The 14,023-nt window shown below is 37.7% G+C and overlaps 1 protein-coding gene across 2 annotated transcripts in view; it reads left to right on the plus strand.

Moving 5' to 3' along the window:
• Nucleotides 1–14,023, plus strand: part of PLTP (phospholipid transfer protein) — a 222,918-nt gene that overhangs the window by 38,455 nt on the left and 170,440 nt on the right. For both annotated transcript variants that reach the window (XM_053688919.1, XM_053688867.1), the window contains exons 3-5: nt 5,407–5,506; nt 8,673–8,801; nt 9,268–9,423. In XM_053688919.1, coding sequence (XP_053544894.1) covers nt 5,407–5,506; nt 8,673–8,801; nt 9,268–9,423 — 385 coding nt within the window. The remainder of the gene's footprint in view (nt 1–5,406; nt 5,507–8,672; nt 8,802–9,267; nt 9,424–14,023) is intronic.

Genomic DNA, 14,023 nt, shown 5'->3' on the forward strand with positions numbered 1-14,023 from the left:
TTCAGGCAGCTGTTTCAGTCTGATTCTTCTGCTTATAATTTCAGTTTTTTTTTCATTATAAAGATTAAAACTTTTGATTTGGGTTGTGGATTGTTTTTTCAGCGGAATTGGCTGTCTTTATTTTATCCCTCCCTCTCTAGTGACTCTTGGGTATTTGCTATCCCATACGTGGGCCGGCATCTAAACTTACATTCTTGCTTTTCAAATAGAGACCAAGAGAATGAATATAATGTGCTAATAGGAGTAAATAAGAAAGTTGCTTAAAATTGCATCACGAAAGACAAAAATTGGGTTCAGTGTCCCTTTAAGGTATAAAATAAAAAATATTAAAAAGGACTGCACAATAATGTGTTTCACAATGGCTAAACAAATGCAAAGAGGGGGTGGGGTAGTGGGTAGGATAAGAAGTGACAAGTAACATTTTGGCCTGGCTAGTATATTACAACCTGACATTTTGAGCCCTGTGCCTCGGAGTCACGCTTGACTCAAATCTGTCCTTCATTTCCCACATCCAACTGCTCTCTTCATCCTGCCGCAACCACCTACGCAATATATAAAAAATTTGCCCGTTTCTGAGTGCTGAAACTACCAAACAGCTCATCCACTCCCTGGTAATTTCCCAACTTGACTACTGTAACAACTTACTAACTGGCCTCCCTCTCTCCCCTCCAATCCGTCCTAAATGCATCTGCCAGGCTAATCCACCTCTCCCGATGCTCTGTTTCTGCTGCACCTCTCTGTGAGTCCCTTCACTGGCTCCCCATTCACAGCAGAGTTAAATTCAAAATTCTCACCCTGACCTACAAAGCCCTCACCAATGCTGCTCCACCCTACCTGTCCTCACTCATCAACAAATATACTCCTGCCTGTCCCCTAAGATCCAACAACGACCTGCTTCTTGCGTCCTCTACCATCACCTCCTCATTCTAGACTACAGGACTTCTCTCGTGCGGCACCAACCCTCTGGAACGCACTTCCTTGAGATGTCAGACTTGCCCCTAACCTCTCCTCCTTTAAACGTTCCCTAAAGACCTTTCTGTTCAGGGAAGCTTATCACCCGACTAACTTCAATTAACTAACAGTTGCCCTCTATCTCCTCACTAATATCATTCTCACCTCTGCAGTCCCCACCTCCTGTTTCCAATCCTCCTACCCATCTAGATTGTAAGTTCCCACAGGAACAGGGCCCTCAATTCCCCCTGTATTTGTCTGTAAAATTTTGTGTCTTATCGTATTGTTTCTCCACTGTACTGTTATCCTTGTACCCATGGGCAACGCTGCAGAATCTGTCGGCGCCTTATAAATAAAGAATAATAATAATAATAATAATAATAATAATAATATATATATATATATAATGTGTACAAATGTATTTGCGTTTTACTGTGTGTGTATATGTATGTATATGTGTGTATATATATATATATATATATATATATATATATATATATATATATATATATATATACTGTACATACTTAACATTCCGATGTTCTTCACTTACAGGAATGTTAATTTTATTATAAATATATATAACTATATATCTGTATATATCTATTTTACATTAACATTATCACATATATAGAAATATAGATATATTTTTAATAATAAAAATTTTAAAAAAATCTATGAAGAACATAGGAATGTAAAATATGTATAATACACTTCAGGTTTTGTGTTTTTGGTCCAACGTGGTGTTGGGTTAGCACACATGAAGAATTGCTTATCTCAAAGTGCGTTTTTGAAATATTACATATGAAATTCATACATACATATATAATATAAAAAAAAATATTAAAAATGATTATACATACTGTAAAAATGTCTAAATAATCCATAGAATATGTTAGGATTCTATCAGCCAATCGGAATTAAGGTAGTAAAAATCTGATTGGCTGATTGAATCAGCCAATCAGATTCAAGTTCAATCCGATTGGCTGATTGGATCAGCCAATCAGATTGAGCCTGCATTCTATTGGCTGATCGGAACAGCCAATAGAATGCAAGCTCAATCTGATTGGATCAGCCAATCCGATTGAACTTGAATCAGCCAATCGGATTTTTACTACCTTAATTCCGATTGGCTGATAGATTCTTCTCAGCCAATCGGAATTCGAGGGACGCCATCTTGGATGACGTCCCTTAAAGGAACCTTCATTCATCGTCTAGTCGTCGGGAGAAGAGGATGTTCCGCGCCGGAGGTCTTGAAGATGGAGCCGCTCCTCGTAGGATGGATGAAGATAGAAGATGCCTCTTGGATGAAGATGTTTGCTTGACAGGATGAAGACTTTGGAGCCTCTTCTGGGATCGGTGATACCGGCGTGGTGAAGATAAGGTAGGAGATCATCAGGGGCTTAGTGTTAGGTTTTTTAAGGGGGCTTTGGGTTAGATTAGGGGTATGTGGGTGGTGGGTTGTAATGTTGGGGGGGGGGATTGTATGTTTTTTTTACAGGCAAAAGATCTGAATTCTTTGGGGCATGCCCCGCAAAAGGCCCTTTTAAGGGCTGGTAAGGTAAAAGAGCTGTAAACTTTTTATTTTAGAATAGGGTAGGGCATTTTTTTATTTTTGGGGGCTTTGTTATTTTTTTAGGGGGCTTAGAGTAGGTGTAATTAGTTTAAAATTCTTGTAATCTTTTTTTATTTTTTGTAATTTAGTGTTTTTTTTTTTTTTGTAGTTTAGTTGATTTAATTGTAGATAATTGTAGGTAGTTTATTTTATTAATTTATTGATAGTGTAGTGTTAGGTTCAATTGTAACTTAGGTTAGGATTTATTTTACTGGTAATTTTGTAATTATTTTAACTAGGTAGCTATTAAATAGTTATTAACTATTTAATAGCTATTGTACCTGGTTAAAATAAATACAAATTTGCTTGTAAAATAAATATTAATCCTAAAATAGTTACAATGTAATAATTATTTATATTGTAGCTATATTAGGGTTTATTTTACAGGTTAGGGAGGGCAGATTAGGGGTTAATAAGTGTAGGTAGATAGCGGCGACGTTGGGGGGGCAGATTAGGGGTTAATAAATATAATATAGGTGTCGGCGATGTTAGGGGCAGCAGATTAGGGGTACATAGCTATAATGTAGGTTGCGGCAGTGTCCGGAGTGGCAGATTAGGGGTTAAAAGTAATTCAGGGGTCAGCGATAGCGGGGGCAGCAGATTTGGGGTTAATAAGTGTAAGGTTAGGGGTGTTTAGACTCGGGGTTCATGTTAGGGTGTTAGGTGCAGACTTAGGAAGTGTTTCCCCATAGGAAACAATGGGGCTGCGTTACGAGCTGAACGCTGCTTTTTTGCAGGTGTTAGGTTTTTTTTCAGCTCAAACTGCCCCATTGTTTCCTATGGGGGAATCGTGCACAAGCACGTTTTTGAAGCTGGCTGCGTCCATAATCAACGCTGGTATTGAGGGTTGAAGTGGCGGTAAATATGCCTGTACGCTCCCTTTTTGTAGCCTAACGCAGCCCTTCAGAGAACTCTCAATACCAGCATTGTTTAAAAGGTGCGGGGGGAAAAAAACACATGTAGCTAACGCACCCCTTCTAACGCAAAACTCTAAATCTAGGTGTAATATTTTTTTATATGTAATATTTCAAAAACTTACTTTGAGATTCTTCTGTAAGTGAAGAACATTGGAATGTGAAAGATTTATAACTCCTGTTCGGTTGGCACGCGAGCAATAGGTGTTAGTTTTTATTTCTTCTTAGCTCTCCATTAACTTCTATGGGAAGAATACATTAATGCACCCACGCTATTGGGAAGTTAGGAAGTAAGCGCGTGTCAGGTTTCGCATGCATGCAAACTTTTTACTTTCAACTTGTAATGCGAGCACAACCCAATGAGCACAAAAAGATTACTTCTAACGAAGTTAACGCTCATGCGGGACCGCTAAATAGCACGCCACTTGTAATCTAGCCCAATATTCATATGAACATGCTTGTAGTTATCATGGGGGCAAAAAGTTAACAAGTGATGAACTCACTTAAATGTCAAATGTAAATTCACTTGAGAAAGAGGCCATAAACAAATAATATTTTAGATGACACTAACATAATATCAAAAATATACCCAAATGTGTGGCTCTTCTACAGAACTTTTTGTGCTGCTTAAGGAACCGTTTTTTAAAGGGAATTGTTCTTATTAACTATTGGTTGAGAACGACATAGTGCAAAAAAAAGTCATTGTGATTTGACACAGAAAAATGAATTTAAAACAAACAAATAAAAACTTTGATGCAGTTTAAAGTTCCTCTTCTAGATGCAGCAACAAAGAAAATTTCTTAAAGTGAATGTAAAGTTTAATGAATAAGTTCCCGGCATCTAAAAAGAGGGGCACTTTCATTCATTAAACTTTAAATTGAAGCTTATTTTTTCTTTAAAAAAAACGTACCTTTTCTTTATGGAAAGCAGACCGGCGATCCTCCGCCCGCTTCTCCTGCTTTAGTTAGCAGATCGATCAAGAAATCCGGCTTCCTCCAATCCTTTGCGTCCAGCTCGTGAAGCAACACAACGATTGGAGGAACCCAGATTCGTCATCGATCTGCTAACTACAGCAGGAGCTGCGGGCGGAGGATCGCTGGTCTGCTTTCCATAAAACAAAGGTAAGTATTTTAAAAAAGAAGGTTTAATGAATGAAAGTGCCCCTGTTTTTAAGAGTATTTTTAGATACCGGGCGCTTTATTCATTAAACTTTACATTCACTTTAAGATCTGCTTAAAGGGACAGTATACTGTAAAATTGTTTTTGACTTAATGTGTTGCCAATTTATTTGTGTATAAGAATTAGCTGGTTTTGTGTTTTGAAGCCACAACCTAAAAAAATGGGTTTAGCTTACAGGTATAATCAGATCTCATTACTTTATCACAATTGTGTACATATACATGCTTCTTTATCTTATATCTGTACATAAACCAAAGACCAATACTTGGAGAGAACAATGGAAAAGTAACATTTTATTACCTTATCTATTATATATCCCACTGGGAGTGTAACTTCTTCTGCTGGCTGTGTTTACACAGCTTATTTATAGCTTGGCCCTAAGGCCAACAACTTTCAGAATAGGTGGGGATACCACAGGCTAATTCAACTATTTCAAATGCCAATATAAGGGGTAAAGGAAATACTTGTCAACAATTTTAATACAATCCAGCAGGTAAAGTGATCATTGGGAACAAATTTAAGGGGGAGAAATGTTTTGAGTAAACCTGTCCCTTTAATGTTACTAACGGCACTCAACCGCTAAGCGCGACCCACCTATAAAGTTGTTATTTCAATAAAGTTCTTATTTGAATAAAAAAAACATAACTGTAATTTTCAAAGCAAACATATTTCACAGTAAAACTCGGTAAGGTGTATTTTACTTTTCAATCCATAATTGTTCTATTAATGTCACATGTTTCTGTCCAGTGAAACAAGAAGGTCTGAAGTTTGTGGAAGAAGAACTGGAGAACATCACAATACCAGATCTAAGTGGCAATGAGGGAAAGTTCACTTACGCCATAAATAAGTGAGTTACTTTACTGTGTATTTCTTTACAAGTTGTCTGTTTCCTTATACCAATGTTACTGTAGATTTACAACTGCTGGGCATTATGGGGATGTTGCTAGGCATCCTGGGGACATGACTTTTCATTCTGGGCAAGTATCTAGGCAGAAAGAATCCATTTTTGCTCCTTCTCCTTAACCCCAATGAGCACAAAGGGGTGAAACTTAAACGATTGGCTGCTTTTGCATCAATAGAACAGTAGAACACTGTTACCTACAAACGTAGAATAAACCAATACAATCAATTAACATTATCTCAATAACAAAGGTAGACTATTTGCATGAATGTATTTGGTTGTTTATTGGGACAGTGGCATTCCTGAGTTTAATACCTTATGTCTACTATTAATAATTTTGTTTTATTTCTTTATTAAACACTCAAGTGTATACACAGAAGACCAAAATACACAGAGCTAGTTCATAAAATGAAGTGTACAAACGATATATGTGCTGGAAATAAAGTTTTAGAAAGAACAAGTACAGTAGGTAGGTGAGCCTCTATGCTCCACTCGAGGTAATTTTAATTAATAGTTAAATAAATTAAACTTAACCAATAAAATAAAGTAAAAAATACCTTGAATACATTGCTGTGGGAGGATGCGATTAGCTACCTTCAGACAATCCTCCTTCTGCATGAGGCGCGTCAGTGTGTCCTCTAAACCAGGGTTCTTCAAACTTTTTTCCCAAGACCCAGTGCCATGATACCACACACCTTTGTGGCCCATGTTATATGCTAGGTCTCAAAAATGTTTAAATAATATACAACATGCAATGTGTATACTTTATTCCTCCACTCTCATACTACACACACCACACACACTCTCATATAACACATACATACACCACACACACACACACATCATGCACTTCCATACAACACACACACACTCTCATATAACACATCATACACTTCCATACAACACACACACACTCTCATATAACACATACATACACCACACACACACACATCATACACTCTCATATAATACATACACCACTCACATACACTTCCATACAGCACACACACACTCTCATATAACACATACATACATACATACATACATACATACAACACACACATCATACACTCTCGTACAACAAACAAACACACACACACCACACACTCTCGTACAACAAGCACACACCACACACTCTCATACAACAAGAATATCACGCACACACACACCACACACTCATACAACAAGCACACACACACCACACACTCTCATACAACAAACACATCACACGCACACTCTAATACAACACCCATACACACATGTCGCGACCCAGTAAAAATGGTGTTGCGACCCAGTAATAGGTCCCGACCCATGGTTTGAAGAACCCTGCTCTAAGCAACCGCTCCTAGGTAACTTTTCATATAACATGAATGCACTGTTACGGAAGGTGTGAAGCACTCTATATCGTAATGTATTCAGGAGATGAGCAAGATATAATACATTATATCTATATATATATTTATACATTATTACATGTGGATCTGTCATGCTGGCTGAATATAAAGATGTAAACTATCACTGTGTAAAATTATATTGGGGCCTATCTATCAAGCTCCAAAAGAAGCTTGACGGCCGTGTTTCTGGCGAGTCTTTAGACTCGCCAGAAACAGCAGTTATGAAGCAGTGGTCACAAAGACCGCTGCTCCATAACCCTGTCCGCCTGCTCTGAGCAGGCGGACAGGAATCGCAACAATTCAACCCGATCAAGTATGATCGGGTTGATTGACAACTCCCTGCTGGCGGCCCATTGGCTGCGAGTCTGCAGTGGGCGGCGTTGCACCAGCAGCTCTTGTGAGCTGCTGGTGCAATGTTAAATGCGGAGAGCGTATTGCTCTCCGTATTCAGCGATGTCTTGCAGACCTGATCCGCACTGTCGGATCAGGTCCGCAAGACATTTCTTAAATATGTCTCATTGAGTAGAGTTTATAACTTAACTAAACAGCTTTACACACATTCGTGCCCATTTCAATACTTTAGGAACCACTGTGTGAATTAGAAAAATGCTCATATTAGCAAATTATATATTAGCCAAATCTAGTTAAACAAATGAATAGCAAATAGAACACTAAGAAATATTAATATTACAGGCTTTTCAATTGGGTTTTATGAGGAGTTTAGCGAACCTTAAAGGAAAATATATGACCAGAGCAAAAGTAAAACATGGCAGTTAATTCAGGATTGATAATGACTGAGGATCAAAAACTTGACAAAATGGAGAGAAATCACACAATCTTCAGAGGCTTTTTGAGCATTATATTCTTATTTAAGAGTCTGTGCTTCACACCCAGAGCCCTATATAGCGAGATAAACAACTCTCAAGAGAAAACTCTCAAGAAAATTATTTGAGGGACCTTCTTAAATAAGGTCACCAGAGTGGAGAGATTTAGATAATCAGGCTGATATTCATGTTTGAATTCAGTTTTCTTTTCGATTTATCTTGTATCAATGTATGATGTGTGCAATTAATCATTTCATATAATTTTGAGTAGTTTCTATATGTAAACATTAATTTAAAAACCTCATGTAATCATTAATAAATATGTTGTTGATTGTATTTAGTTAAGAGACAATGAGTTTAAAATTAAACTTCAAAGATTTAGATAGAACATACATTATAAAGGGTTCAATTAACCTCTTTTTCTTGGAATCCTGTGTTGAAACGTAGCTCCTTACCTTAAGAACATACCGTGATAGGCTTAGAAGTGTGCACGTTTTGAGCATTGTATAGCAGCAGTGTTTGCAACAATTTTATACATATAGCACTCAAGACATATGCACACTTCTGAGTCTACCTCCGTATGCATTCATGTAAAGGAGCTAAGTTCCAACATAGGTTTAAGTGGACGTTTTGTTACTGAAAGGTATGATTTGATTAATTTTTATTAAAATTCTCCCTTTTTTAAAAAAAAAAAAAGCCCTGGTGGTATAAAAGCCATTTACTTTATAATGTATTCAAATTCCAGTAACTGAATTAGAAGTAGACATCTGATTTATATTTTAGGGTTGAGAAATGTTTAGTAGAATTTGCAGAATAAGTTTCACTCTTTATTAAATGCTGCTCTGTAAAGTTATCTATTGGCCAGTTACAATCACACATGTACTTCTCTTGCAGTGTCCGGGTCACGCACCTGCATCTTGCCCTCTCGGAGTTGTCGTTCCAGCCGCACAAGCAGCTAGTGCTTGACATTAACAATGCTTCCATCCGCCTGACCTTCCAGCGCAAGCTACTCTACTGGCTCTTGTAAGTCACTGGCAATATGGTTATATTAAGGGACATTACACTCATTCTTCAGATAATGTTTAAGGAAAATACAACAACATTGCAATATACATTCATAGTTAGTTTTACCTTCTTTGCTGTAATTTAATGTGACTCATCCTGATACACAGTGTTCACTGAAATCATTACAGCAACTTGACCTCTAATTGGCTAAATCAAAGGAGATAATATTAGTCAGGGTGAAAATGTCACATATCCACACAGTATTATGTACAGAAACAAGCCTTGTCTCTTACTTGTCCACTGCAATTTTTTTTACTATTCTGGTACTAGTGTGGTATCTAGATAGACCTAATGTCTGATTCAGCTTGCTAGGAGCTCAGTTCAAGAGATAGATTCAGACCACAAACAACAAATAAGTGAGCAGATTTGATTTGTAGGCTATAGGGTTATGACAAACCCAGTATAACTGTATTTTTTCATCTAGTTATGATGTGGGAATGATAAATGCCTCTGCGGAAGGTGTACATATTAAAACTGAGCTAGACCTTACAAGAGATGCAAGTGGACGGCTAAAGATTAGCAACATGACCTGTGATGCTTCCATCAACAGAATGCATGCTGGATTTAGTGGGACTTTAAGGTGAGCTATCCTATCCATAGCTGTCATATGGTTAATATCTTCTTATACCAACTAAAATATTGGGGGGTTTTTGCACATGATTCCTTCCTTCTTTTTTTTCTTTGTTGCACATATCTATTTCATAACATGTTCATGTCTGTAACTATGTTAATAGTTTCAGGCCCTATTTTGAAATAATTTCCATGTCATTTTATCTTTCAATCTTTCTCACATCACCTCTATTCACACATATTAACTTTAGTGTTCCAGTACGGCGACCACCTTGGCATTAATATCCTCCTCACTGCCTAATCTCAGGCCCATAATCCTTTTCTCTACTCTGGTTATCCATTGTTTTGAGTCAATACAGCTTGCAGATATTGCACAAAAATAAATGTATGGAAATATAATAATAAAATAACTAAAGGATTTATTTTGAAATTGCAGTTAAACTAAGGGGTAGATTCTAATCTAGTAACGAAAAAATAAGTAAAAAATGTTGATATTATCTTACAGTAATAGGATCTACATCTAAATATGGGAAATGCAATGATACTGAAATAGTTAGAGTAACATTGAAAGGAAACAAATGACAAGTTTCTTAGGCATTGCTAGTACTAGTCTTGGGGGCAAGAATGCGATGCTGGAGCAGGTGAAGGAACTGTAACAGGCAGTGGAAACTATATCTATCTGTAACAAGTCTTAACTGGCCAGAGGTTAGCTAGTTCCTTGCCAAACATCAACCTCCATACACTGAAGAATCCCTCCCTATGTAAAATAAAATGGTTATAAAATACTACCTGATGAAGTAGTCATTCTAACGTTATTATTCATTATCATGGTCATTTGAAAAATCACCAATGTATTTGTGCGTGCCTGACCCCCAGGTAAAATAGGTAAATGCCTGGGGGGCTAGGATAGTATTTTGTAGCCACCCCACACACATGCATAATATTGGTGGCTATTAGCCTACTGTTACTGGACAACTCTTTAGGGATGTTGCTACATTAGAGGCAGACTAGGTGAATGCTTCAGGGGGGGTGGGGGGGCTGTGAGGAGGGGGGGATTTAGTGCATAACATTGTTTTGTATAAAGTGTATATTTACTTTTTTTGCTGCTTAACGTGGCCTTCATAGAAGGGTTGATATGGGGTGACATTATGGCTGTAATGGGGTGACATTACGGCTGTAATGGGAGGGGTCTCCCCTGAATCATAGAGAGGTAGAGAGTGCAGCTAGAACAGCTGGAAGCATCTCGCTGAAATATCTTTCTGCACAGCCCCTGCACTATCTGCAAAACTTTAGGAGCCTTCATAAAATTTGGTGGAGCTGATGACAGCAGTGTGGCTCACCTCCACTCACACCCTAATGGGTATTTTTAAGGCTGATGGACACTCGTTGGAGCACTGACAATCCTACAACATTTTATTATACTGCAAGATATCAGTGCTCTATGTTCTCCTGCATGATGTATATATGCACCCAGGATATAAAACGCCATAGAACAGGCTAACAAGTTATTGATCTGGTTGTTTGTTCCTGAGAGTGCACTTCTCTCTGTGTCTATTTTGTCTACCTAAGGGGAAAAGGGGCAAACAGACGTGGAACCCTTTGCTAAGTGTGCTTAGAAGAATATGGCTACACCTCATTGACGAGGTCCGGTGAAGGCTGAAACGATCGTCTGGGGTTGCCGTATTCCTTGTTCAGAGAGGCATTGCCTTGTGTTTTAGCGCTGGACTGATCTTAATAGACAGGATCAGACTGATATACTACTCCGTGAAAAGCAAGCGTTACCCTGGTACTGAACTAAAAATGGGCCTGCTCCTATGTTTACATTCCTGCTTTTCAAATAAAGATACTAAGAGAACAAAGAACATTTGATAACAGAAGTAAATTAGAAAGTTGGAAAGAAAAAACAGAAGCGCCACATGGCCCAATATTGTTTGGTCTGGAACTAGTAGATCTTAAAGTAATGAGTAAACTCACATTTAGTAGAGCACCTCAATTAGTGCTAAATATGCAGTCTGGGATCTATTCGGTCACCCAGAAGACCAACTTCCTGCACAGGAACTGATGTCTGTGTAGACAGAAAGGAGACAGGTGCCTATATGGCCTAGTATTGTTGGTACAAAGATATAGATACAAACAATGAGAAGAATGATACTCACAATGGATAAAGCACCTCTTGTGATGCTATAGAGGCATGAAGGGATCAATTCAGTCACCCAACAGACTTGTGGCCAGACATCCAAGTGGATTCAGTGGTACAGAAGGATCCCACAGTAAACCGAAAGGAGATATTCCTCAGAAAAAGGAAAAAATATATCCCAAAGAAGATACAGCAAGTGTTCAAATGCTAAAAATGACTTTAATAAAAATTATAAAATCACAGGCAACGCGTTTCTCAGCCAATGGCTGTTTCATCAGGCTTCATAAAATGTTTACTGAACACTTGCTAAATATACCCTAAACCTAAATCAATTAATATTGAGCAGGTGATAGTGGGAGAGGTCCACTTAATTGGTAATGTGATCCCAACCAATCAAATGAGACCAGATAGAGCACACATTATACAATAAACAGTGTGGTATACAATGCATAATCACAGTATTCGTACATTCCTAATTAATATTATTCATATTGTATTTCATTTGGGCAAATATATTTAGTGAAATCAAAAAGTCATACCTTATTGTGAGTAAGATGTTGTGTAAAGACTGGGTGATTTAGAGTAACATGCATAATTTAGTTCAAACAGAACACAACAATTCCAATATTTGTAAGCGATATAAATTTCAAGTGGGTGTTCCAGTCAGCTGTTACCTAGTAGTTACCTAGTAGTTGCGTCCAAAGGCGCTTAGTGCGCATGACTAGCCTCAGTCAGCTGTTACCCAATTACTACGTATGGTCAGAAGTAGGCGTCGGCGAAATCGGCGTCCCAAGGCGCTAAGTGCGCATGACTAGCCTCAATAAGTCTATCGAATCAAGATCGCTCAGTGGCCAATAAAATAAAAATGCGTGGCGCTAGCTGATGGGTCTGAAATAATAAGGGGGCGTAAACAATAACACCCGTAATACAACCTTCTGATATATACAATGTAAACAGTATAATAGAAAGTAGGGCTAATACCGCACCAATATTGGGACCAGCAAAGGGAGAACCCAAATGAGCAAAAACACCAAAGTTATCTAGTGGAGATAATCCTACTGCCACTCGTTCTGAAATGGGTCTGTCTAAGTAGTTAGTGTAATCGGACAAGTTCTAACACAATAGTAACAGTAGAGTAGCGGAGTTCCCCAGCAGATCATATAACCAGCCACAACTTGTCAGGAAAACATTTGATCGCGAAATAGGATGTACTTATGTTAGTCAAACAATACCTGTTTACTAATAGAATAACACATTGTGTGTAAAATACACCGATGAATGTGTAGTGTATCAGAGGGGCATATTAGCACAAAAGTCTACAGTTGAAAGATCAGACTGCACAGGTTCCTAACATATAAGAATATAAATATTATAAATATAAATGGTATAATGGGTAGAGAGTTACTATAATACCAGAATCGGTACTATAACTACTAAACATTTCTTAAGCTATATTCTCATAACTTAGCCAAATAGAGCTTCGTATGAGCCATTTATATCCAGAGGATATTGACAGAAAAAATTGTTGTTCCACTAACCATAATAGCAAGGAACTTATATATCATAATAAATAGGCACAGTACATGACAGTTTACTCATTAGATTGATATATATCTAATATTAGCATTGGTAACTGACAGATATCTTATGAATCCGAGAGGAAAACAGGGGGTGTAATACTATCGAAATAATAAATAATAATAAATAATAAATGATAAATAATAAATAATTAATTATTAGTTATTCTATTAGTAAACAGGTATTGTTTGACTAACATAAGTACATCCTATTTCGCGATCAAATGTTTTCCTGACAAGTTGTGGCTGGTTATATGATTTGCTGGGGATCTCCGCTACTCTAATGTTACTATTGTGTTAGAACTTGTCCGATTACACTAACTACTTAGACAGACCCATTTCAGAACGAGTGGCAGTAGGATTATCTCCACTAGATAACTTTGGTGTTTTTGCTCATTTGGGTTCTCCCTTTGCTGGTCCCAATATTGGTGCGGTATTAGCCCGACTTTCTATTATACTGTTTACATTGTATATATCAGAAGGTTGTATTACGGATGTTATTGTTTACGCCCCCTTATTATTTCAGACCCATCAGCTAGCGCCACGCATTTTTATTTTATTGGCCACTGAGCGATCTTGATTCAATAGACTTATTGAGGCTAGTCATGCGCACTTAGCGCCTTGGGACGCCGATTTCGCCGATGCCTACTTCTGACCATACGTAGTAATTGGGTAACAGCTGGCTGAGGCTAGTCATGCGCACTAAGCGCCTTTGGACGCCGACTTCGTCGGTGCTTAATTTAAACTACACGCAACTACTAGGTAACAGCTGACTGGAACACCCACTTGAAATTTATATCGCTTACAAATATTGGAATTGTTGTGTTCTGTTTGAACTAAATTATGCATGTTACTCTAAATCACCCAGTCTTTACACAACATCTTACTCACAATAA

The sequence above is a fragment of the Bombina bombina genome, chromosome 1 (genome assembly GCF_027579735.1).
Source record: "Bombina bombina isolate aBomBom1 chromosome 1, aBomBom1.pri, whole genome shotgun sequence".
Taxonomy (NCBI): domain Eukaryota; kingdom Metazoa; phylum Chordata; class Amphibia; order Anura; family Bombinatoridae; genus Bombina; species Bombina bombina.